Genomic DNA, 24,675 nt, shown 5'->3' with positions numbered 1-24,675 from the left:
AACTACAAGATTTTCAATAAGTTAATATTGCTTACACATACAAGTTCTTTTTTTAACTATTTCCTCACATTTTCTCTTTTAATTAGTTATTGAATAAAACCAGTTTTAAAAATATAATGGTTCTAATAATTCTCACTTCTCAATGTTCTCGTGCAGCTGTCATTATTTAAAATTTAAAAAAAAAAAACTATGCAGGGAAACTAATTAACAGTAGTATAAAGCTAATAATTAAACAGACTGTTTTTTTGGGTACAATAATTGAAAGATTTTATACCATTTATTTTGACAACACTTCCCTTCCATGATTTATGTCTATTAGTTGAAGTGATAATTTTTTTTAATTTATTTTAAGTAATACTACTATTTCACGATCAAATAATGTAAATGAGAAAAAAAAAAAAAAAGGAATTTGGGAGGACTTTATCTCTTTAAATGGATCCCCCAGAGGGTAATTTAGATTAGTCGAAGTTTAATGATCATATTAACTAGAAAGTCATGTAACTTGTGGATATTGGGTATATAAGAAGAAGAAAAAAATCATTACTTTCCTTCCATGAGGTATTTCAAAAGCCAATAAAATCTTACTTTGTATTTTTTTTTATACATTTTCTATAAACAAAATTTTGGGTCAATTAGATATTATTAATTATTAAATAAATAGAAGTGCTTGATCAGAGAATTTTCAATATGTTGTTAACTTTCTATTTGATAGTCATGAATGTAATCTCTATCTAATATTTTATCTTTATATATATATATATATATATATATATAAAAGGCAATTAAAATAATCATTTATAAATTGGATTATTGCTGAAAGACAAAGATAACATGGGTCTGAAATATAATGATATTCAACACATGAATAATGAAAAGTTAAAAGGGAAAGATTGGGGGTTTATTTAATTAAATAATTAATACATCATCGATCCTTAATTATAGAAAAGAGGTTGAGTGATCCCTACCTATAGATGATTCAGGTGAGCCTTGTAAAGAGGGTGGAAGTCACCACTTTTCAAAGTTACAGTGTCTATCGCATAATGACACACCTTTAACTTTTAATTTGTCCCCAGTTAGCATAATCAAATGTCCCTAAAATTCCTCTAGTAAATGTCTTTGTTGTGATGGTAGCTTTTGAATTGCCCAAAACAAAAACAAATATGTTGTTGAGTGCTAATCCAAGACACAATAATAATGCCTCACAAAACTGCAACACACTTTGAGAAACACTAAACTATTCGAGGGACAAATTGAGCAACACCAAAACTTTTGTTGGTAATGGTTGGAGATCTACACCACTGTTACTTTTAACTCAATCCTGGAAAATCATGCTCATGTGCTTAACTATGTACAACACATCCATTGAAATAAGACTTTTGTTTTTTTAAGGTATGCTTAGTGTATAAAATTTTAGAAGCATTTTTTTTTCTTCTAAGTTTTATATTTATGGAAAATGAAAGAGAAAAATCTGAGCATGAAGTTAAATATTTGCAAAAGATGACGCCAATGGGATTGTTGGTGGGAATCAAACTTGGCATGGAACATGTTTATGACAAAAATATAATGGAGGGCTTTTCTGTCTTTGCCCTCGGATTATACTTGAGAAGATTATATATTTAAAGATTAATTTTTTCAATTATTGGATGATGAAATATTTTAAGAAACAAAATGAAACGCATATTTCTATTATTATTTCTCTTCTTTGAAGAAGAGGAAGACAAATAATCTCATTTTAAAATAAAAGTAATTACAATGATATGATGATCTATATTCTAGTTATTTTTTTATTTGACAATCATCTATATTCTATTATTAAAATGTTTATTTTTGTTGGAAATAAAATTAAAATATTCCTCATAAGATACAGATAATTTAGCGTTTTTTTTTAAAATCGGTTTTCATAAATGAATTAGCGTCTATCTATTCATAACATAAATGCAAAATTTAAAGTTTATCTTTGACAAATATTCTTAATACCCAGGAAATAACGTAATCTCGTTTCATCTTTATTGAATAATTAATCAACCTTTATACTAAGTACCAACGTCTTTATTGCGTAAGAGTTTTTTTTTTTAATTTAATTTAGGAGTTTCTCTTCTATTAGATGAATTTTAGAAAATTTTAAATTCTTATCAAATTAAATTTTTATTTATTAATTAAATATTAATATTTTAAAAATTTATTAATAAATAAAAATAATTTTATATTGTAATATAAAATAATCATCATAAATATGAAATATAATTCATATATTTAAATACTTTTTTCTAATAAATTAAATACTTTTATACTTAAAAAAAAAAAAGCATTTGTCTTTTTTTTTTTTTTTATAAAAAAACTCTTACTTGCTTTTTAATTTTTTTAATCACTTATTTAAAAACACTTCCTTTTAAGTTTAACAAAACAAACCTAATATTAGAATTTTGTGCTATAAAAATTTAGAAAAACGATGTCTCAGTTGAAAGCACCAAAACATCAAGAGTATAAAAAGAGGGTTAGTTTAAATCTTTAGCTAATATAACACATTATTTACTAACTTGTACCCATAAAATTGAGAGCTCAAATTGATACACAAGAACTTATCTTTGATATTGGTGGTAGTGTTTGAATTATATAGGCATGGCGCAATGTGTAGGTCTACTCTAGCAAGTATAATTTAGGCAGGGTTAGATAAAAAAAAATAAATTGGACCACGTTAATTTAGAAAGAAATAAATAAAAGGTGGTAGCAGTATTAATTTGGATAGAGAGATAAAAAGAGAAATAGGGGAATTGGAAATTGTTAGTAGTTGGAAGTCCAAGGGAAAACAGAGAGAGACAGAACAGAGCGCAAAGGCAAAGGCAAAGGCAAAGGCAAAGGCAAAGGAAAACGGCGAGGGCGGTAGATTGGATAGATAGATAGATATCATCATATATCAATGAGATAAAAAAGAAATAAATAAATATATATATATATATATATATTAAAAATAAAAATAAATAAAAAAGAAATTCCGTATCTGGTTGTTTTGTTTACGCTGCTGCGCTGTGCTTGTGCTTGTGCTTGTGTTTGTGGTTTCTCTCTCTCTCTCTCTCTCTCTCTCTCTGCATAGCCATAGTGCATTGGGATCTAACAGCAGCACAGGAGTGGGTGATCGGATCGGAGGAGGGAAGGGGCATTTTCATCGCCAATGGGAATGCCGAATCGCTGCTTGAACGAATCATGAGCAAAGCCCTCGGAGACCAACAACAACAAGAAGACGACCAAGACTGCTTCTACGACTCACACGACCGTTTGCTCTCCCTCTCCTCCTCTTGCTCCTGCTCCAATTCTAACTCCGACGAAGACAACGACAACAACGACGCCTACGCGCTCAACAACTACGACATATGGATCTCCCACCCTTCCTCCGTCTCCGAGCGCCGCACGCGCCTCTTTCTCTCACTCGGCCTCACGCGCCCAAACCCTCACCCTCACCCTCACCCTCACCCTCACCCTCGCGATCGCCTTTCGCCTCTCCGATCCAAATCCGACGCCGCAAACCCTAAACCTCCCAATCCCAATCCCAAGCCCGACCAGGAGCAGCTTCTCACAATCCGCGATCTCGACAACGGCGCCGAGTTCGTCCTCAACGACCACCGCCTCCGCGAGGTCGCCACCGGACGCAACCTCACTATGGAGGAGTTCGACCTCACGCTCGGCCACTCCCCCATCGTGCAGGAGCTCATGCGCCGTCAGAGCGTCCGCGGCGGAGCCGCCGACGCCGCCAATGCCGCCTCTTCCAAGGCAAAGAAGAACGGCGCCGGCGCTGGCGGCGCCGGTGCCGGTGCCGCCTCCGGCTGGCTCAGGACCATCAAGACCGTGGCGACCTCCGTCACCGCCTACCGCGACCGCCGCAGCAGCGACGAGCGGGACACCTCGTCGGAGAAGGGAGGGCGGCGGTCCAGCTCGGCCACGGACGACAGCCAGGACGCGGCGTTCCACGGCCCGGAGAGGGTGCGCGTGAAGCAGTATGGGAAGAGTTGCAAGGAGGTGACTGCGCTTTACAAGAGCCAGGAGATTCAGGCGCATAACGGGTCCATTTGGAGCATTAAGTTTAGTTTAGACGGGAAGTACTTGGCGAGTGCCGGTGAGGATTGTGTGATTCACGTGTGGCAGGTGGTGGAGGGGGAGAGGAAGGGGGAGCTGCTGCTGCTGGATAGGGAGAAAGGGGAGGATCATGTTCATGGGAGTAATGTCAATATGCTTTTGCTGGTGAATGGTTCGCCGGAGGCCGCCGCGCTGTTGTCGCCGCTCGCCGATGGGGAGAGGAAGAGGAAGGGGAGGTCCAGTGTGAGTAGGAAGTCGTTGAGCTTGGACCAGTTGGTGGTGCCGCAGACCGTCTTTGCCCTCACTGACAAGCCCGTTTGCTCCTTTCAGGGGCATCTTCATGATGTGCTTGATCTCTCGTGGTCCAAGTCTCAGGTTAGCTTCTCATTGTCTCAAGGATCTTCAATTTCAATTTCTCAGTATATTTGTAGAGGTAGTGTACATTGAGTTGCTGTGAATGGTTCCAACGATTTGCTTTTACTCAACAGTTTGACTGAGTTTTCTACTCTGTATCTGTATTTCAGAAAGATTTGATATTCTTAGGTGGTTGACTAATTTGACTGGAGTAGACAGTTTTCAAGTGGCCGAAAATGCATCAAGGAAAAATTTAGATTTCAAATTGTGTTGTCTGTTATGTTAAATACACAGTTTATGAAACAATGGTTATCTTATTTGAGAGAGGTGCTGCGACTATTTTGTTGGTGTTTTCTGGTTATCGCATCATAGAAGATATTTTATATGCAGTGCGCAAGCTACTAGACTTTTTCTAGTTTTGCTGACTTTATTTGGGTTGAGTCATTGTAATATGTATTGTAGGATCCAGTGGATAAAGTTCTGGCCCAGTGAGAAGGTTTATGGAATTTTTCCTACTCCCTATCAGATTGAATTCTTGTTTATAAATGTTTAATTTTAAGAGTTATACACTGCTAGTGTAAAGTTTTTTTACACCAATTATATCTATTTATTGTGCCATGTCACTGTAAACACATTTACTTTTAACAGTGACATGGCACAATAGATAGCTATAATTGGTTGCCAGTGTAAAAAAACTTTACACTAGCAGTGTATAGGTGATTAACATTAATTTTAATAGGTGTAAATTGGTTTCTTTTTCCTACAGAATTACATTGTTATTGTAGGCCTTCCTTCCAAAGGAATTTAGAAATGATTAATTTAGGGAGAAAGAAGTAACTTAGAGACTGAAGGATGGTAGTATATGTTTAAGATTTTGTAATAATTAATGTTTACATTGATAGTGAATTATACTCTATGAATGTATTCAATTTTTCCAGGAATTACTGTGATGAACAGTAGATGTAGTGATAATTTGGCTTAGCTTTAATGAAAGGTAACTTAAATTTACTGCTGAATACAGAAATAGTGTCTGCAGGTCAGTAACTTGCTTAGCATGCTCTGTGCGTGTTTGGTTTTCAGTTCAGAGAGCTCAAAAGTACTTTTAGTTCCAAAGCAACAATTTCGTCCTATTTAATTTTGTATGTTGAAATTTGGAATTGTGCATCGGAATTCGCTAAAGTACTTCTTCAGCTGTTTAGGATGTGTTTGTATTATCATTTGCACATATTCCTATACTTCCAAACGGAATAGCATGTATCTAGGTGCATTGAAATAAACGGATGTTTGCCTCTCACAAATGTCAAAACAAACATGTACTTAGTAACTTGGGAATGCTTTTTAGTAGTTCATTAATGCCTTTCCAATGAATAGTTGACATTTGATCTTGTTTTAACTTCATCTACAGGTCAATTTATCATTATTTCCTATGAAAGTTTTAGGCAATGTTTACTAAAATTTATAAAAATAACTAGGTACAGTTGAGCTAATTAAATTTGTTTCTAGTAATCACTTAAATTTTAAAAATTTTGATAGTCAAAATTCAAAACTGGTCCAAAAGCAATTCCAAACTAAGTTGCTGTTTTAATCCTGTCTCATTTTCCCCAATAATAATTTTTTTTTATTTTATTTATCCCCCCACCTTTCCTAATATTATTTTGTTTGAAATTTTAAAATTGATTTGCTTACATGAGTCAAATAATATTTGTTGATGATGGTTAGACTTTATACAATTGAACAATATTTGAAACTGTTTCTAATTTATATTGTTTTATAAAACCATATATAATTTTGAAACTTCTAATCAATTTATTTTTCTTCATTTTCTATACAAGTGGATATGTACCATAACACATTTTAATTCTTAGCATCCTAGTTTGAGTCATACCTTATAGAGTACTAAGAGTAGCACTAGGATGAGCACCTTTTGGAGTGGCTGAGATTTGAAGAATGAATTGTGGAATGATTGATATTTATTGCAGATTCAAATGTTGTCTTTGAAAAGCTTCCATTCGGTGGTGTGTTTCTATTTTGTTTTGTTTATTTATTTATAGATCTTTTAGATTAATATCGGTTTAAAATCTTTTAAACTTCAAATATCTGACAAAAGCTGTGCAATGTGTTCTATAAATATGAATTAAAATGCACGTATTTTTAGATCATTCTCTTAATATATTTCTTTTTTTACCTTTTTTGCTCTGCTCAGCACTTGCTCTCATCTTCAATGGACAAAACTGTGCGGCTGTGGCATTTGTCTAGCGAGTCTTGTTTAAAAGTATTTTCACACAGTGACTATGGTGAGTAAATGCAGTCATTACATCTTGCAATGCTCTCATCTTTGCTTCCCTGTAATCTGAGTAGAAGTCTTATGGGATGACTTGATTAAATGGCTGAACACTCGTATACTTATGTGTGTTTTTATCAATGTTTCTTCCGCCTCTTCCCCACTGAAAATTGAATTAGATTCTGAGTTCATTCTGTCCCTGTCCAATATACTCCAACATACGCATGACTTTGAGGATAGGGTAACTACATTTTGCACACTGGCACTTTTATCAAAATATCATCTCTATTGCATATAGGACTAGGGTGGCTAGATTTAGCAATGAAAACTATTTCACTCCAACCCGTCCCCGTTTTTGTTCTTTGCTAATTAAGCTTTTTGCTTCAATCTTCTTTCTCTCTGGCACAGTAACTTGCATCCAGTTTAATCCTGTTGATGATAGATACTTCATTAGCGGGTCGTTGGATGCTAAGGTTCGCATATGGAGCATTCCTGATCGACAAGTTGTTGATTGGACTGATCTGCACGAGATGGTCACTGCTGCATGTTATACGCCTGATGGTCAGGTTGGTCCAGGGTTAATATGCATCTATTTGAACACTCAGGAATTCAATTTTATGTTGCAAACACAGTTTAATTTGCTGGTGCAGGGTGCACTGATTGGTTCATACAAGGGTAGCTGCCATTTATATAATACATCTGGTAATTGTTGGAGGCCTTTTTGTTTTTATAAATGTGTCTATTCATCTATATTATGGTAATTGTCAGGCACTCATTATCAACTTGTTTTATTTCTTTCAGAAAATAAGTTGCAACAGAAAAGTCAGATCAATCTGCAGAACAAGAAAAAGAAATCACATCACAAGAAAATTACTGGTTTCCAGGTAATGTAATGATATACTGCCATGCTCGAGTTACGCTTATTTTTTTGTGTAGCAATCCAAAACATGAACAGGGAAAAAATAAAATAAAATAAAATAAAACAGGAGGGGCGTTTGACTGTAGTGGATTTACTTTGACTTGTTTATACTTGTCTTCCTAACTGAATTTTGTGAACAGTTTGCCCCAGGAAGTTCATCGGAAGTACTTATCACATCTGCTGACTCAAGAATTCGGGTTGTTGATGGTGTTGATCTGGTTCATAAGTTTAAAGGTATGTAGTTATATCAAGTGAAAATTTAATTAAAAGATCATATAACAAGTGAACAAACCATTTGGTATACTGCTTCCATCTGCACTAAAATTTGTTTTGTTAATTCTATATTCAAAGCAAAACTTTAACATTTTTTTAATGTTTTGTCTGGAGTGGAGGGATATTTGTCTCTCTGACATATGGTACATTTATTTGAACAGATGAAAAAAGTTGTGGTCTTGCTAGCTTTTCAGCTTTGTCTAAATGGCAACTAGTCTTCAGTATATTTATTTCCTTGTTGATTAAACTGATGAAGTTTTGTGCAGGCTTTCGGAATGCAAGTAGCCCGATTTCAGCATCCCTCACGGCAAATGGTAAATACGTTGTCGCAGCAAGTGAGGACTCCCATGTATACATCTGGAAAAACGAAGCTGATTGCAGGCCCAACAGAAGTAAAGGTGTCACTGTCACACGATCGTATGAACATTTTCACTGTAAAGATGTGTCAGTGGCCATTCCGTGGCCTGGTATGGGTGATGCATGGGACATGCATGGTACATTTTCCGGAGAACAACCCGAGCTTGACAACAATGTTGATGAAGTGTTGTCAGCCAATCATCCTCCTACCCCTGTAGAGGAAAACTTTGTTACTGAGGGTTCAAGATCTGCATCAGGTTACAGCAACAGTCCACGCCATGCGACCATTGCAAGTGCCACAAATAGTTACTTTTTTGATAGAATTTCTGCAACATGGCCAGAGGAAAAACTTCTTCTAGCTGCAAGAAACCAAAGCCCTCGTGTGAGTATGGATTTCTCTAATGGGGTAAGTCAAAAAATGTCAGCCTGGGGTATGGTGATTGTAACTGCCGGCCTTCGTGGGGAAATTAGAACTTTCCAAAATTTTGGATTACCACTTCGGATATAAGAAATGAGAATATGCATCAGAAGGCAGCCAGTAGAATTCACCTTCTCCATTGTTAGTTGGTGAAAACCTGTACAGAAAAGTGGGCGAGATTTGTAATATTAGCGGGGTTTCATTTCTTTTCTTGTTTCTGTGCGTTGGATGAAGATAGGTTGTCATTCCATTCAGGCACTGAGGGTGAGGGGGGATAAAGGTGGGGGGAAACATTGCAAACAAAAAACCAAAAAGAAAAAAGAAAAAAAAAAAAAAGTTACACCAGGAATTTAGAAACCGATTGATGTAATCGGCAATTGTAGAGTAACGCGAGCATGGAAAAAGTTTATTGAAATTAGAAATGATGATTCTTTTACACTTTTGTCTCGAGTTTTGTCATGGAATTCATTATCTTGGCCAAAGTGAAATAATTTCAATAAAATAGCATAGCTGCAAGTGTTGGCGTCACTAATGGCAATATCTGCACATGACAAAGAAAGTTTTAAAAACTTGATTGTAAGAACCCTTTTCCAAAGTGAAAGCATCCAGTACTCTACTCTACAGCTCTTGGCAGCTAATAAAGCTATATAGTATGGGCCCAGCGAGCAAAACCCACGATCATATACACAGTTGAACAGTTCTAGGCTACAGCCTACAGGCATGGTTTTCGTAGCACTGTAGTTTCTTGGGCTTAGCTATAACTGGGGCTACTATTCGCTTGTTCCTACCGTCTCAATTTTTTTTTTACAACAATGTCCTTCACATAATTTTTGTAACGTTGAGTTATACAAAAATTATTTTACATAAAGTATTTCAACATATTGCACTACCAAAAAAATAATTTTTTTTCGTAGTATAGTTAATTTATTTATCATTTATGTATAATGTTTTATTTTTTAATTAAACAAGTTAATAATTTTTATTAATTAAAAAACTTGTTAAATAAAGTATCCATATGAACATAATTAATTTAGTTAATTTCATGACTCAATTTTTTTATTATAAATAACTTTAATGCCGTAATAAGTTAATAAATAAAATCAGGTAAAAATATTAGACAAATAAAAATAAGTCCACATACTAACATATAATATATATGTTTAATTGACAAAAATAATACAACTAAGGCAAAATTTAATGAGAAATATCATGACATTGCATGTGGATCTTCCTTTTCCTTTGATGTGGATCACTTACACAGTCTTCTAATATCTTTGTCAAAAATGTGATTAAGATACTAAAGAAAGCTCTCATCACATTCGTTGACAATAAACACATGTTCTGTGATGACATATAGTGAGCAATAAATTTCATGTACATGCCCAAATTATAGTAGCACTCTCTTCGGTAGATGGGTGCACAACAATTAACTTTATTTAAGAGATCTCAAGAAATGGGATGTCCCGGAAAACTCACTCATGTTCATAAGACATCTAGATGACCTTTTATGGTTGTAGCACACCTAGTGATAATTTGACAAATGTTTCCTGTACGTAACTTTTTTATATATTACACCCATCTTATGTGTCCGAAACATTGAGGTGAAAATTATAAATAAAAAAAAAAAAAAAAAAATGGGTGCAAGAAACAATACTTCGTTAACATGTGGTCAATACGTCACTAAATCCTTCACAACTATCCATTCACAAGCATGACATGATTGCTCTTGCTCAATATATTTTTTGGCCAATTGGCAATAGCCAATGGCTAGAAATTACTCAATGATCCAAGCTTAAAAAACGATTAACATAATTAATTGTCTTAAAAAAAATAAAAAAAAAATACAAAAGCTAAAGAGAACTAAATAAAAAATAAATTTGGAATTGGTACCCGTTGGAAAGTCATATATCCTTCCTACTACTTTGTTTGATGCATACTGACTTAAAAATAGCGTCTCACTATAAGTACACAACTCATCATATAGAGTGATGATCATCTCCTCTACCGGAAGGTGAAAGGAATTGGTGTCCTTGTGCTAACACTATGAAAAGGCAAACAAATCTTGTCCACCATGCATGTATAAGAGGCGTTAGCCTATACCTCTCCACGTATTCTTTCACTTGTGCTCAAGCATGGGTAACACCTTATTCCCATGGTTGACTACTTTCATCTTGTGATGATCTTGTCCTACCCACAATTGTACGCAATATGGTTTGCAAAGGATCTCAACACAGAATTTTAAGACATCCTATGAAGAAAAAAAAGCCCAACAACTCATGTCTCTACCATTGGTACCTAAGGCTTGGGATCAACAAGGGGATGGGTGTGAAGAAATGAATGGAAGAGTGAGGGAGTGCAAGGGAGGAGGAAGAGGAACCATTTTATAAGGGAAAAGAGATGTAGTTTAGAAATATCAAACAAAAAAAGAAGGGGTGTTAACAGAGAAAAGAAAGGTATGAAAAGCATGACCCCTCTTTAATTTATTGTGAATGAGTAGCCCAATCTAGCAAGTTACTGAAGTCCATGGACCACAAAAGAAAACTGATTGGGTTGGGACACCATGATGATGATGATGAGTCCATGCACAATGCACAGAAACGGACATGGACTATGGAGTGTTGCAAACTTTCTAGTTTCTTCTCTTTGTAAAAAATAATATATCCCCATCCAAAAGCTGCCAAAAAAGGCTTCCATTCATTCAGATTCTATCTAAAATTACGTACCTCCACTCCTTCAATCTCTTTCACCACAGATATTATTATTCACAGACTATAGGCCATAACATAACTACAAATAGTAATGGGGACATGTAGTGGTTCCTATTGGCAACGGATCAAAATATCCCTTCTTAAGAAATCCAAAACTCACCATTCCATTGGTTGGTTGGAGATGACGTGGCAACTGCCCATGCTGCTATTTATCTTATCCTCTCATTTCAAAAGATACAACACTTGATATAAGTTCATTTTCAATGCACAAACTTGAACCACATATTTGATATTTCATTACCCCAGTGGTGACACCACTTCAACTGACTCCACTACATTGCATAACCGAAAATCTTGTTTGTACTTTTTTCTTGTAATGGCTCTCCAAGCTGCTTCTTTGGTTCCTGCTTCTTTCTCCCTTCCTAAAGAGGTTTGCTTCAAATTCTCATTCTTATTCATTGTGTATTATATGCTTTTTCCAAAGAGATAATTGAATCATGCCTTTTGTGTTTGCAGGGAAAGAATGGTGTGTCTCTCAAGGACTCCGCTCTGTTCGGTCTTTCATTGTCAGAACCTATCAAAGCTGACTTCAGCTCTTCTGCATTGAGGTGCAAGGTAAGTTCAATTAAAGCTTTGCTATCTTCTTCTCAATTCACCATTAAGTAGTTTCTTACTTATCTCCGAGTATATTAAGGTATTTTACTTGATGTCATTTCGGAAGAATTTTATATTTAGCAAATTATTCTAACACCCTAATGTTTCTTCGGATTGTACATGGCTCCTTGTTTTCTTAACGTTTATAGCAATCCTTGTAAGAGTACACATTGTAATGTGTTTCTTTGGTGTCAAAGTAAAACACTAGGAGTATCTGTATAATGTTTTTCAAACAATTCAGTAATTAATGTAAGGGTAGAAAAAGGGAGGGTATCAGTTAATTTAACGAAACCTCACACGATGTTAGTGTAATTTGTTCTTTTATGTTTTTTGGAAATCCAAGTGTTAAGGTTTCTCATGCAAAATGACCAAAATAATACTAGTATATTCTAGTTAATATGTGCCTATGCTTTTTGGACAACTAGAATTTAGAATCGTTGAGCGTCTAATATGTGATTATACTTGTTGAAAAATTGGTTTTTGCTCTGTATCCTTTTAATCAATTTATTTAACAACAAACAAATTTAACAAAATACAAAGTACTGTGTAATCCCCCCACCCTCAAGAACAAAAATGTTTTAGTGGCCATTGTCTAATTTATTTATTTATTTTGTGTTCCCCTCTCTATCAGAGGGACTTACAACAAAAAATTGGTGCTGTGAGGGCCGAGACAGTGGCTACAACCACTCCAGCAGTTACCAAATCTACACCAGAAGGCAAGAAAACATTGAGAAAGGGCAGTGTTGTGATAACTGGGGCTTCCTCTGGATTAGGCCTTGCCACTGCTAAGGCTTTGGCTGAGACAGGAAAATGGCATATAATAATGGCCTGCAGGGATTTCCTCAAAGCTTCAAGAGCTGCAAAATCTGCTGGCATGGCCAAGGAAAACTACACCATCATGCACTTGGACCTCGCCTCTCTCGACAGCGTCCGCCAATTCGTTGATAACTTCAGAAGATCAGACATGCCGCTGGATGTGCTGGTCTGCAATGCTGCTGTTTACTTGCCAACTGCCAAGGAACCTACATTCACTTCTGAAGGCTTTGAACTTAGTGTTGGGACAAACCATCTGGGGCATTTTCTCCTTGCCCGTTTGTTGCTTGAGGACTTGAACAAATCTGATTACCCTTCAAAGCGCTTGATCATTGTTGGTTCAATCACAGGTCTAGTTCATTATCATTAGTATGTTTGTTTGTTGTGAATTCCAGTTCTTATCGCACCCATTTTTTGTTAGACAAAACTTAGATCCAGTATCATAAATCCTGTTAGTGTTATTCTTCAATCATAATTGGATTTGGAGTTTTACTTTGATAACATGCGCATTGATATTTGTATTAAATATAAATGCATGTTACAAAGATGTTTTCCAATTCCGATTGGAGAATCATCAGCAGCATGTATGGTACTGTACTTAAATATTGTCCTTATTTGATTTCATTTTTATGCTGATTGTGTCGACTCAACAGGGAACACAAACACATTGGCTGGTAATGTACCTCCCAAAGCTAACCTTGGTGACTTGAGGGGACTTCAGGGTGGTTTGAATGGGCTAAACAGTTCAGCCATGATTGATGGTGGAGACTTTGATGGTGCCAAGGCATACAAGGACAGCAAAGTCTGTAATATGCTCACAATGCAAGAATTCCACAGAAGATTCCACGAGGAAACTGGAATCACATTCGCTTCGCTATACCCCGGATGCATTGCCACAACAGGCTTGTTCAGAGAGCACATTCCCTTGTTCAGAACTCTATTCCCTCCATTCCAAAAGTACATAACCAAAGGCTTTGTCTCAGAAGATGAAGCAGGAAAGAGACTTGCTCAGGTAACAATAGCAATGACACTCAAGGGAAGATAGTGATACAAAGAGCATGAAGTTTTCAAGTGTCTTTAATTCTCATGTGTGGTGATTGTCTTTTATGTAGGTTGTGAGTGATCCAAGCCTAACAAAATCTGGTGTTTACTGGAGCTGGAACAAAACATCTGCTTCATTTGAAAACCAGTTGTCACAGGAGGCTAGTGATGCAGAGAAGGCTCGTAAGGTGTGGGAGATTAGTGAGAAACTCGTTGGTTTGGCCTAAGTGGGAGGAGCCTCCAACATCCATGTTGTTCTAGAGACCTTGCACTTGCATGGAGGAAAATGACGTTTAAAAAGAGTGGATAGATATATCCTATCATTTTGAATGCGTGAATGTGTTTTGTTAGCTAGGAGCTTCTTTGCTTTGATATCAAGACTCAATAAAATCATTCAACCCTGTGGTATGGCGAAGTTGCTCATAAACTTTCTTAAGTAACTGTGCATAGTAACTACAAATTTGTAGTGTGGGGTGTTCTTCATTAACCATCACGGGTCTGTTTCTGGAGTTTCTCGAGTTTTTCGTTAATAGTCATTTTTAAGTGAACTCCATATCAAATGGTTTAAGATCTTGATTCATACAAGAGCCATTGCACTAGCAATATGCTGGAAGAACCAGATAGGGGCTTCATAGAGCTTATTCCTTTGGAGTAGCAAGTTCATTAGTTGAAAGGAAATATTAATAAAATTATGAGTAAAAAAGGATAAGTTTTTCAAATGTAATCATACAAAAATCTCGTTATTTACTAGTCTCCCATGTGGGATATCAAAATTCAAATCTCCACTAGGGAGACATATTGACTATTGAGTACTTGAGTATCAATTGCATCTCAGATAAAATTATTCTAATAGGCAATACATGTAAGAAGCAAAAGAATTCTCTTTATATATTTTTTTAGTGCCCATTAAATTTTTTTTTATAATTATGTTATTAGTAGAAAATATCTACCAACTTTAGTGATAACTAATTTCTGTCCAATTTTTTTTAAAAAAATTTATACTGCTGTTTTTGTTTTAGCTTTTTTTTTTAATTATTTTTTAAATTCTCTCAAAATTGTTAAAAAAAATTAGCCTTTTGTTAACCTCGATATATAAGCTAATTCAAACATATATTTTAAAGCTGGAACTATGCATGATGGTTCATAGTTTACTCCTAGACATATACATATCATATTACGTTACAGATCCACATTTTCTGAGTTGCAATTTTTTCTCATATTTACAAATTTTGTCAGAATGTACCATGTCCTTGTCAACCCTATAAGTAGTTCATTTAGTTCTTCGTTGGGGAGGCAGTTTTAAAAAAAAAAAAAAAAAAAAATCATGCGTAATATAAATATGCATTGTCACAGTTCATAGCCTGGGAACTTGGCCATTTGTGGATCAACCATGTCTAGACAAGTATATGCGATTCCTCCAAGACCTTCAAATAAGGAATAGGGGCGATCTCCTCCATGCATCTTTCCTTCTGAGATCAGATTTTGTGCCCTATCAAGTAGAAAACAAGCAAATGCTTTGGCTCTGTACAGGTACTCCTCATTTCCTGTCAATCTGTAAAGAGAAAGAAATACATAGGTGTTCCCACTGATGCCATGACACATCCCAACTTTCTTAAGCAAACCCCTCTTCCATACTACTTCCCCTGCATCTACAGCTGCTTGTAAAAACTCCTTCTCCCCAAATACCTAATGGTTATGGAAAAGAGTATACAGTCATGAGATCTGAACATGTGTTTGACAACTAGTCTCAATAGTTATTGCACAATTATGCAATTTAAAACATAAGAAAACAAGAAGTAAAACTTTATTTCATGTTTGTACTCAGGATTATGACAAGTGAAGGGAATATGACTTCTGCTAGAAATAATTTATTGAATTACTTGAATAACAACTGAATTGCCCATAATCTTGTTTGGATAAACTTTCCCAAATTCTCTCTTAGGAGAAAAAAAAAATTGAATTAAACTTCTCTATAAACTAAAACTAGATTTTGCAAAGTTAAATATAAGATTTTAGAAAAACTAAAAAAAAAAAAAAAAAAAAGAACTACAAATTAAATAATGCATAAGCTAATTTTAGCTTATAAAGAAACTTATTTCATCATATTTTCTCTCTTAGAAGTACATATGGAGAAATTTAGCCAATCAAACACTACCATTTTCGGTTTCAATACCACATTAGTCATCCTATTTTTAAATGAAACAGTAAACTAAAAATGTATAGCGACAAGATTCATGCAAATTATTCATTTTATCAGTTCCTTTAAGACACTGCAAAAATTTGGTATTTAAGGAGAAGGTTACCTCAGCTGCCTTTACAAGGGTAAGAGTGACTCCAGGAGCACCATGACACCAATGCACAAGACGGTCATTTTCACTTCCTTCACTGGAGGGATAATTTCCACTAGGGAAACGATTCTTAATCATGTAACGTAGCATACCCTTGACATCTTCAGCCTCATCTGGCTTGAGTTCCATGTCCATCAAAACATGCATGATTCCTGCAAGTCCATGAGCAGCACCCCAGTATTTCTTCCCATGCCATTCATACATCAGAGGACATCTTCCCTTGCGACCCAATTGTCTGCCAGACTTAACAACTTCATCCACAACTAATCTCTATGGAAGTTAAAAACCCATCTTGTCAAAATGAATTGCAGACTAAAAATGCCATGACTCATGAAGCACATATGCCTTACCATGTGGGTAGTAGGTATTGTGTTGTTACCAATATGCTTGTTTAAGAATGAACAAGCCCATAAGTAACCTGCTCTTCCATACAATAGCTCATTGGGTGAATCACGAGGTATCACAATCTGTTCTAAGCAAAGAGACAAATATAAACGTGGTTAAACTACTAGATTTCATGTATAAATTGGAATTATCACAAGGATCAGAAATAAATGCAACACAATACCTCTTTAAATTGTCTTAGGTAATAGTCAAGTAGTCTTTCATCACCAGTATGCTTAGCTATGACAGCACCAAGAGCACAAACACCAGCACGCCCACAGATAAATGTCACTTTGCTGCAAATCAATTAAACCAAAATAATTTCATTTGCCACACTGGGAAGAAATCAGTTTTATTAAATGGCAGTTCATGGCAACAAGCCAAACATCTGCCATAAAAATAGCAAACTATAACAAATTAAGTTATACTAATAACATATTTCAGAAAAATAAACTAGAAACCTATAAAATTCACCAGAAGCACTCCAAATTGAAACAGCAACTGTTTAGTTTATGTTTCTCCAAAAAGTATTTTTATAATTCTGGTTCAAGTGATCCAAGGCATAAACACAGATAGAATTCATGACCAGACACCATAAGATTTTAAAACCAATAGGTAAGGCAACACCCAAGCAGCCGTATTGTGCTTCAATCAAACCATTCAGAGCATTTTCAGTTTAAACCAACCCTTTACAAATCACAACTTAAAGTCTAACAACTACAACCAAAACCATCTCTTTTAACAATCTATAACAACTAAAACCAGGACCCTCTATTTAAACATATTAAAGTTTAAACCAACCCTTTACAATGGCTAAGTCATAAGCTTATAATAACCTCAATGCATGAAAGAGAGAATACCTAGAATCCGCTGAAGCAGAATCACAAGCCTTGACAATCTCTGAGCACAAGTTAAGATCATTCCCATCCTTGGTTACCTGGTAGGCCTTGAAAAGCAGGTATGCTGTCCCAAGAGCCCCCGTGTAAAGCGAATAGTCCTTCACACGCTTCCCACGTGACCCCCATGTCTCCCTCACCACCTGAAGAACAACCACAGAACAAAACACAAACACTCACACATCGACCCACCATAGCACCAACGCGAAAGTTACAAACTTGAGCCTACCCAGAATGAAAGAACGGCAATTGAAAGAAACCCACAAACAAAAGGGCGAAGTTTTAGTGTACCAATTGTTTCAAGTGAAATGCAGATGCTTGGAAATTTTGAGAGAGGGATTGGTAAGGGAGAGAGAGAAGAGCAGAGAGAGAGTCTGTTGATGGAGTTTGGTCAGTGGTCTCTGCCACAAAGCGTGGCATCTCGTTCGGAAAGAAGCGATCTGCCATCTCCGGCCAACGGTGGAAAGTGCAGTGTACCAATCAATATTGGTTAAATAAACCTCTCAGGATAATTTAAGATTCGGTTTTTACATATCAACACCCATAATTTATTAAATAAATTACTATTGGTTCATGAAAATTGAAAATATAGTGTTACTATGTTAAGTTCTGAATTTTGTTTATGAAGTACTACATATATTTTAGTTATTTTATTCGAGTCTCTGAATTGAATTTGATAATATATAGGAATTGGAAAATTACTAACTAGCAAATTTTGAACTCAAGTCACTTAAATCATATCCACTTATACAGTATAAAGTTTAAATCACTCTTTTAAAATTTTGAACTAGTATAAATTATACTTTTAGAAGGTGACAAAACTAGGGGTGAGCATTAAACCGACACCCGAAAAACCCGAAAAAAAATATTGTTTTTGGGTGAGTTCGGGCGGGTCTTATAGGTAAATCGGGTTAAAATTTTGATTTTATACGGGTTATATTGGGCGGGTTCGGTTTTGAATTTTTAAACCCGCTAAAAACCGAACCCAACCGAAAATGAGATAAGTTTAAATTTTTATTATTTTTGTATAACTAAACAACAATGGTCCAAATTTAAAAGTCTTTATTTCAAGTATAATATAGTCATCAATTTGTAACTTATTTTTTTCTTTTTTCTCATAACTTAAATATTTATTTTGTCTTCTCCTTCCTCATTCAACTTCTCAACACACTAGTCCATTTTTAGAGTTATCTTTTTGCTTCTTTCTTTGTCTTTCTTTTCCATCTTCTTATTTCCATTTTGAGTACATTTTGTGTGACTGTGATTTCTTATGGTTTTGTAATCTAACTTTATATTTCTTTTCCATGTAACAACTATGAATTTTGTTATCTTTTATTTTTGCTTCTTTAGTTTGTAAATGTTTCAACTACGAATCTATTTACACCATCTATTGTCACCTTCATTCTATTTTTATACACTATTTTAAAAATATTTTTTTATCGTTTTAAGCTTCATCTTCGTTAAGATAAATTGGTCTATAAAAAAATTCAAACCCGATTATACCCACCCGCTTAAAACCGAATCCGTTTCAACCCGAACCGCCTCAAATCGAAAGCTCAGTCGGTCGGATATGGGTCACATTTTTTCAAAGTCGGTTTATAACGGGTTGGACATTTTTCACCCGAACCCGACCAAACTCACCCGTTGCTCACCCCTAGACAAAACTATATATATTCATAAACTAAAATAGTAGTTTACTAAAAAGTTATTACATCTGGAACTAATATCCTTATATCCATGTAACATATAATTTAAAAAGCTTAATTACTTTTTTTTAGCTAAAAAACTTAATTACTTAGCGTATAGAGATTCGGTCGAGATTATAATTATGAAGTGGTGGTAAAAATTATCTAATAACTTCTATATTTTTTTATTGCACTATATTATTTATTATATTTAGATTTAATTGTGTTTTTATATTGAATATTATAGTTGTGTAATTTTGGTCTTTAACACTTAAATTAAGTAATTTTTGTCTCTAGTAGCATAATTCTATAATTTTGGTCCTCAATTTTTAATTAGACAATTTTAGTTTATCACGATTGTACGATTTTTTTTTTCACTAGTATCCCAAGATTTTAGGTGACAAATTTGACTTAGTCAAGAAGTAAGTAAAGTTTAACAATTATATAATTGTAATTCATAAATATCGTAATTATGCATTTTTTGATCTATTTAAGTTATATATAATATAGTTTTTATCATATTTAAATTATATATATATATATATATACATATATTAAAAGTACTAACACATATAATTTAAATAAGTAAAGAGAGACTTAAAATCACACAATTATGATATTATGTAAATTAAAATTATTCGATTAAAAATTAAGAAATCAAAATTACACGATCGTAATATTTGAGAAACTAAAATTGTTCAATTAAATTTTGGAGAACTAAAATTACACAATCACTAATTAGAGATTTGGTATTTCCTAAAAAAATAGAAAATGATTGATTTAAAAAAAAATAACAATTTACCTTTTGAAAGTTTTTCAAAAAATTGACAAAATTAAATTATTTTCCTTAAATAAACTAATTAAATACATACTTATACTTTATTTTGCTTAACTTATAAACTTTTTTTTACACCAAATAAATTTATTTAATTAAAAGTATTTTTAATGGTAATTAAAAAAGTTTGTTTAGTAATTTTTAAGTAATTCAAAGCTCTTTTATTAATTGAAAAGTTGATTTAATGTAAGTCAAATAATTAACTTTTCATTGAAATTTTTTTTTTCGAAATTAACTTTCTAATTAAGGTCAAATCATTTAGACATAATCCGAATTTAATTCTTAACAAAAATAATAATCTAAAAATAAAGTCTTTAAGATATTAATATATAAAAAAATTAATAATATTTGACAAACAAAAATATAGATTAGTCTTTAATTATTAATTTTAAGATATTATGTATGGATTATATCCATAAAAAAATTATTAAATTAAATTTTAATTTAAAACATGCACTCGTCAGGTTTGAATAACGTTGAGAATTAAAAAAAAAAAAAATTGCACTGGTGACAGTTTCCTTTTAATACATGTACTTTTTCTTTTCATACATCGAGTTATGTATTCTTTTTCTTCTATTTCGTGTACCCAAAGTTTCTGGGCATACACTAATTAATTATTTCAGTTCACATCAGTATTAAAAATTAAGACAAATGTAGCAATTATGCTTTTTATTTTATTATTATTATTCAATGTCAATATGACTATGGCATTAAGCTGGCGGAAGCACTTTGACAGACACTGCAGTAACTCATAGTATGTACACACTATAACAAAGGAGTTTTCGGTAATATTTAGAAAAATATTATTTAATTATATAAATATTGTTAATTTATTTTTACAATTTATTTTATATATATTGTTACAGATTTTTAATAAATATTATCAAAGTAATATTTTTATAATATTTTAATAATTTTGTTAAATTTTTATTAATTTTATAAAATAATAATTAATTTTAATATAAATATTATTATTAATTATATTTTATGACCCTTAACTTCTTACATATTTTTTAAATTAAAATTGCAGACATTCTTAATTAGTATTATTAATTATATATTAAATATTAAAATTTATTTATTTTAAATATAATTCAATGATTATATATATCTTTTATGTGTTATTTATTTATTTGATATAAAATTTTAATAATTAAAAATAAGAGAAATATATTCTTACATTATACTAGTTGGTTCACCTTCATGTATAAACACTGTAACACATAAGTTCCTGACTTAACCGTGTTGATCTCTCTCACTCTCAACTCAAGCACCATGTTCAAGTAACATGTCTGAAAAAGCACTTCAATATGTACTATGCCGGAAGGAAACGGGGAACAAACAACACAAGCAAGCAGAAAATAGAACAAATTCAAAAGGGTAAACAAGTTAGAAAAAAAGAAAAAAAGAAAAAAAAAAAAAAAAAAAAAAAAAAAAGAGCATTGATGCCATGTTTATTTTACATTATCCATAAGGCAAAGGGTTTATTTAATTCAAAGTTAATGCTGGTCCCATTCCATCCAATTGGATTGACTTCCCACTCGAGGAATGCTGTTGACTCTGGAAAACTTATCGACTTTGAAGTTTGCCCCACACATGGCCCCTTCACTGTCCACTCTTGGCATTGCCTTCAACTTGTTCATTGGATGCTCAAAGCTCATCAAACCTCCTTCACTATGAAACATACACCCTGCATTCCAACACCATATCAATTTCTATTACTCTATTATTTTCCTTAACATATAGGATATCAGCCTCTTAATTAATCTAATTTCAACTAGAATAATGCTAGCACTCTTTTCTAACACTCTTTATAATTGATTCAACTATGTTGAAAATCACAAATTTTATGAGTCTCATCTCATTTATTAAGTTTCTCATTGCTAAGACTTATCAAAATTTGTGATTTCCAATAATTAGTAAGAGTGTTACAGAATGTGTCACAGGCCAATGATGTCTCAAAAGATACCTGTTGGAAAGGGAGCAAAGGATTTGGCACAACCCTCTTTTATGACTTCAAGATCATCAGAGATCACCACAGATCCATCAGCTGCAATACCCCAATACAACTTCACTCCTCCATCAGAACCCTGCAAACCATGATCATACTCTCTGTTAGATGCACTTGAATAATCAAATGAAAACAAGATCCATTGTGTATGTTGCTGCAATAGGTTTGAAAAAGTGTTACAAATCAAAAGGTAAGGTAGATTAGTATACCAGTGCTGCAAATACACTGCCAATTTTGCTGTCATAGACAACAAAGGCAAAGCTGCCATCAAGATCCTTGACAACTTGATCTGCCGGGTATGGACCACGGTCACGAAGTGTCTTGTAAGCTTCAATCACAAACATGGCCTCATCAGTGTTCTTTGATAAACCATATTGCTTGTTGAGTAGGGACAAATTGTTCAAGCTCCCCAAGAAGAGACAGTATATGTCATCAACCCCACAAAACAACCTGCAATAATAAGAAGGCAAAATGAATTTTCCTTGTATACTAACCATGATTTAACACTAATCATACTCACACCTACCTTTACTTGATACATGTTACTTTTCAAAAATTAAACACTTCTCCTACTTCTAGGTGACCATATATGCAAAGTACCCTTTAGAATAAAGCAAGGGAGGTAGGTGTAAATAAGGCTAAATTTGAGAGATTTTAGTGTAATTATCCTTGTATACTACTTGTAGGTAACATTAAAACACATACTGTATATTACAGAAGTTTTTCAGGGTTTCTTTCCTTAAAAAAATCTCTTTATTTTCGGTAGAAAAACTCTTCCAAACTTATATCCAAACATGTTGATAACAGATGTATTGATCATTGATCTACAGCATGAGAATATTAAATAACCTTTGATGGATAGAGAAAGGTTGATCAGGACGGACATAAGCTAGCACAGCAGCATGACCAAAGCTCATAGAGCAAGTGTTGTGAGGATGATGGGAAAGGAAATCATTGAGAGTTTCCTGGGGAACCTTAGGCTTCTTGGAGCCTTTGTAAGATGCAGGACTGTTGAGCTCTTCAGGTGGATGAGCAAAAGCCTTGTGGAAAATGGCCAGCATTTTGATTCTTCACCAATCTCTTGCCTCACTATAGTTGCCTAGAACTACAAGTTAGAAAAAGGAAAGCAGGGATTCTTAGGAAGGGTCATTGTGATTTTTATATAGCCATATGTGCTACATAGTATTAGTACTACTACCTACCCCTAAGTTGGGAATGGTTAAAGTGGCCTTGTCTTCTATGTTGTGGGCCTGGTTTGATGGATAAGTATCAAATTCCAAGAGCTGTTCTCTTAATCTTATCCTGGGAAATATTTTTCTTTTGAATTATAAAATATATTTATCACCTTAATTATGATATTAGCAACATAATTATAATTTATAGAGATGTGTTATGGTTAAAAGATAATCATATATTGTAAATATGTGATTTAAACTTCGATTTTTAGATTCATGTATTAATAATAACATTTGTTAAGAGATACCACTCTCTTAAATAATTTCCAGCACTCGAAAAAATTAGTCTCTGATTCTCAATCAAAAGAATTATCCTGTGTTAAAAAAAAAGTAAAATTATTAAAAAATAATCTTATGATGATGTCCAAGAACAACACGTTTAGTCTTTCAGAATAAGAAAAGTATTTTTCTCTAGAAACAAACAACAATTTATCTCTTTCTTCTGTTTGTTTTTTAAGACAGTTTAGGACCCATTTAGTCACTGTCATCTTATCCTTCCAAAGTCCACGATTTTTGCTATTACCATGGGAGATTGGAAGCAGTTTCCCTTGTTTGGACACCAAAGTCACTTGCTGTAAGCAATTAATTATTCTTTTAGCCTTCAACTAGGAATTTTCTTTTATTATTATCAATTTTATTTTTCTGTGTTTCTTTTGCTGCTTTTGCTTCAAGAGCAGAATGCAATTGCGTGTGGGAACCGGCTAATACGACCTTTGAAAATAGGACAAGAAAGTTAGCAATAGATGTGACAGGGTATTAATAATTAAGAGGGTTAAATTAAGAGTTTGAACTGGTAAATTATGTTAATCAATTAGTGAAAATGAAAAGCAATTGAATACAGTTTCCCAGGTGACATAAATAAAACACATTCGGATACAATTATTCGATCACCAAGAGAGACAATTGTGACACAAAAGTCAGCAAAGCCACTGTATTTTCGACAACCTGTGGATTTGTAAATTGTAACTATGTTGCGTTCTTATCTTTTATTTACTTTATCTTCTGTGAGCTTTAATTTAATGTCACAGGGAAGCAGATTCAGTGGTACCTTTTTCCTTTCTTATGTATGGACACCACACCTAATGATTAATTCTGGGTACTGCCCACCATTCAATGGTTCTATTGAGTGCGATTTCCAGGCTTTCCCAAGGTTTTCTAATAAATAAATAAAAATATATCACGTAATATTGGTCATTAATAATTTCCAGCGTCACCAAAATTAACATTTTATTTACTAAAAAATATCACATAATATTGGTAATGTATTTAGTGTGCTTAATATAAAATAGGTTAAAACCCTTATTTGATTCCTTATAATATATTTTTTTTAATTTAGTTTTATTTTAATTATTAGTTTCAATTTAGTTCTCAATAATTTAAATTATTGCAATTTGG

The 24,675-nt window shown here is 33.7% G+C and overlaps 4 protein-coding genes across 4 annotated transcripts; 2 read left to right on the top strand and 2 right to left on the bottom strand.

Moving 5' to 3' along the window:
* Positions 1-2,850: 2,850 nt before the first annotated feature.
* LOC109807309 (Transducin/WD40 repeat-like superfamily protein) lies at positions 2,851-9,108 on the top strand. Its single transcript, XM_083064952.1, has 7 exons — positions 2,851-4,443; positions 6,626-6,716; positions 7,112-7,269; positions 7,354-7,405; positions 7,505-7,587; positions 7,763-7,856; positions 8,162-9,108. Exons 1-7 carry the CDS (start codon positions 3,202-3,204, stop codon positions 8,758-8,760), a joined length of 2,319 nt encoding a protein of 772 aa, XP_082921078.1. The 5' UTR covers positions 2,851-3,201; the 3' UTR covers positions 8,761-9,108.
* Positions 9,109-11,639: 2,531 nt separating this feature from the next.
* Positions 11,640-14,322, top strand: LOC109809331 (protochlorophyllide reductase, chloroplastic). The gene is made up of 5 exons (XM_020372603.3): positions 11,640-11,808; positions 11,895-11,993; positions 12,664-13,195; positions 13,499-13,857; positions 13,958-14,322. Exons 1-5 carry the CDS (start codon positions 11,755-11,757, stop codon positions 14,111-14,113), a joined length of 1,200 nt encoding a protein of 399 aa, XP_020228192.2. The 5' UTR covers positions 11,640-11,754; the 3' UTR covers positions 14,114-14,322.
* Positions 14,323-15,026: 704 nt separating this feature from the next.
* Positions 15,027-18,044, bottom strand: LOC109808673 (lanC-like protein GCR2). Its single transcript, XM_020371768.3, has 6 exons — positions 17,806-18,044; positions 17,479-17,657; positions 16,803-16,914; positions 16,585-16,701; positions 16,190-16,504; positions 15,027-15,572 (listed from the first exon to the last, which is right to left on the bottom strand). The coding sequence occupies exons 1-6, from the start codon at positions 17,959-17,961 to the stop codon at positions 15,234-15,236; spliced, it is 1,218 nt and encodes a 405-aa protein (XP_020227357.2). The 5' UTR covers positions 17,962-18,044; the 3' UTR covers positions 15,027-15,233.
* Positions 18,045-21,323: 3,279 nt separating this feature from the next.
* On the bottom strand, positions 21,324-23,198 carry LOC109808548 (stem-specific protein TSJT1). The gene is made up of 4 exons (XM_020371586.3): positions 22,895-23,198; positions 22,255-22,495; positions 22,004-22,124; positions 21,324-21,724 (listed from the first exon to the last, which is right to left on the bottom strand). Exons 1-4 carry the CDS (start codon positions 23,104-23,106, stop codon positions 21,534-21,536), a joined length of 765 nt encoding a protein of 254 aa, XP_020227175.1. The 5' UTR covers positions 23,107-23,198; the 3' UTR covers positions 21,324-21,533.
* Between the last annotated feature and the right edge of the window lie 1,477 nt (positions 23,199-24,675).

The sequence above is a fragment of the Cajanus cajan genome, chromosome 10 (genome assembly GCF_000230855.2).
Source record: "Cajanus cajan strain Asha chromosome 10, NIPB_CcT2T_4, whole genome shotgun sequence".
NCBI classification, from domain to species: domain Eukaryota; kingdom Viridiplantae; phylum Streptophyta; class Magnoliopsida; order Fabales; family Fabaceae; genus Cajanus; species Cajanus cajan.
The sequence above is the reverse complement of the archived record's forward strand: the minus strand, read 5'-3'. Positions and strand labels throughout refer to the sequence as shown.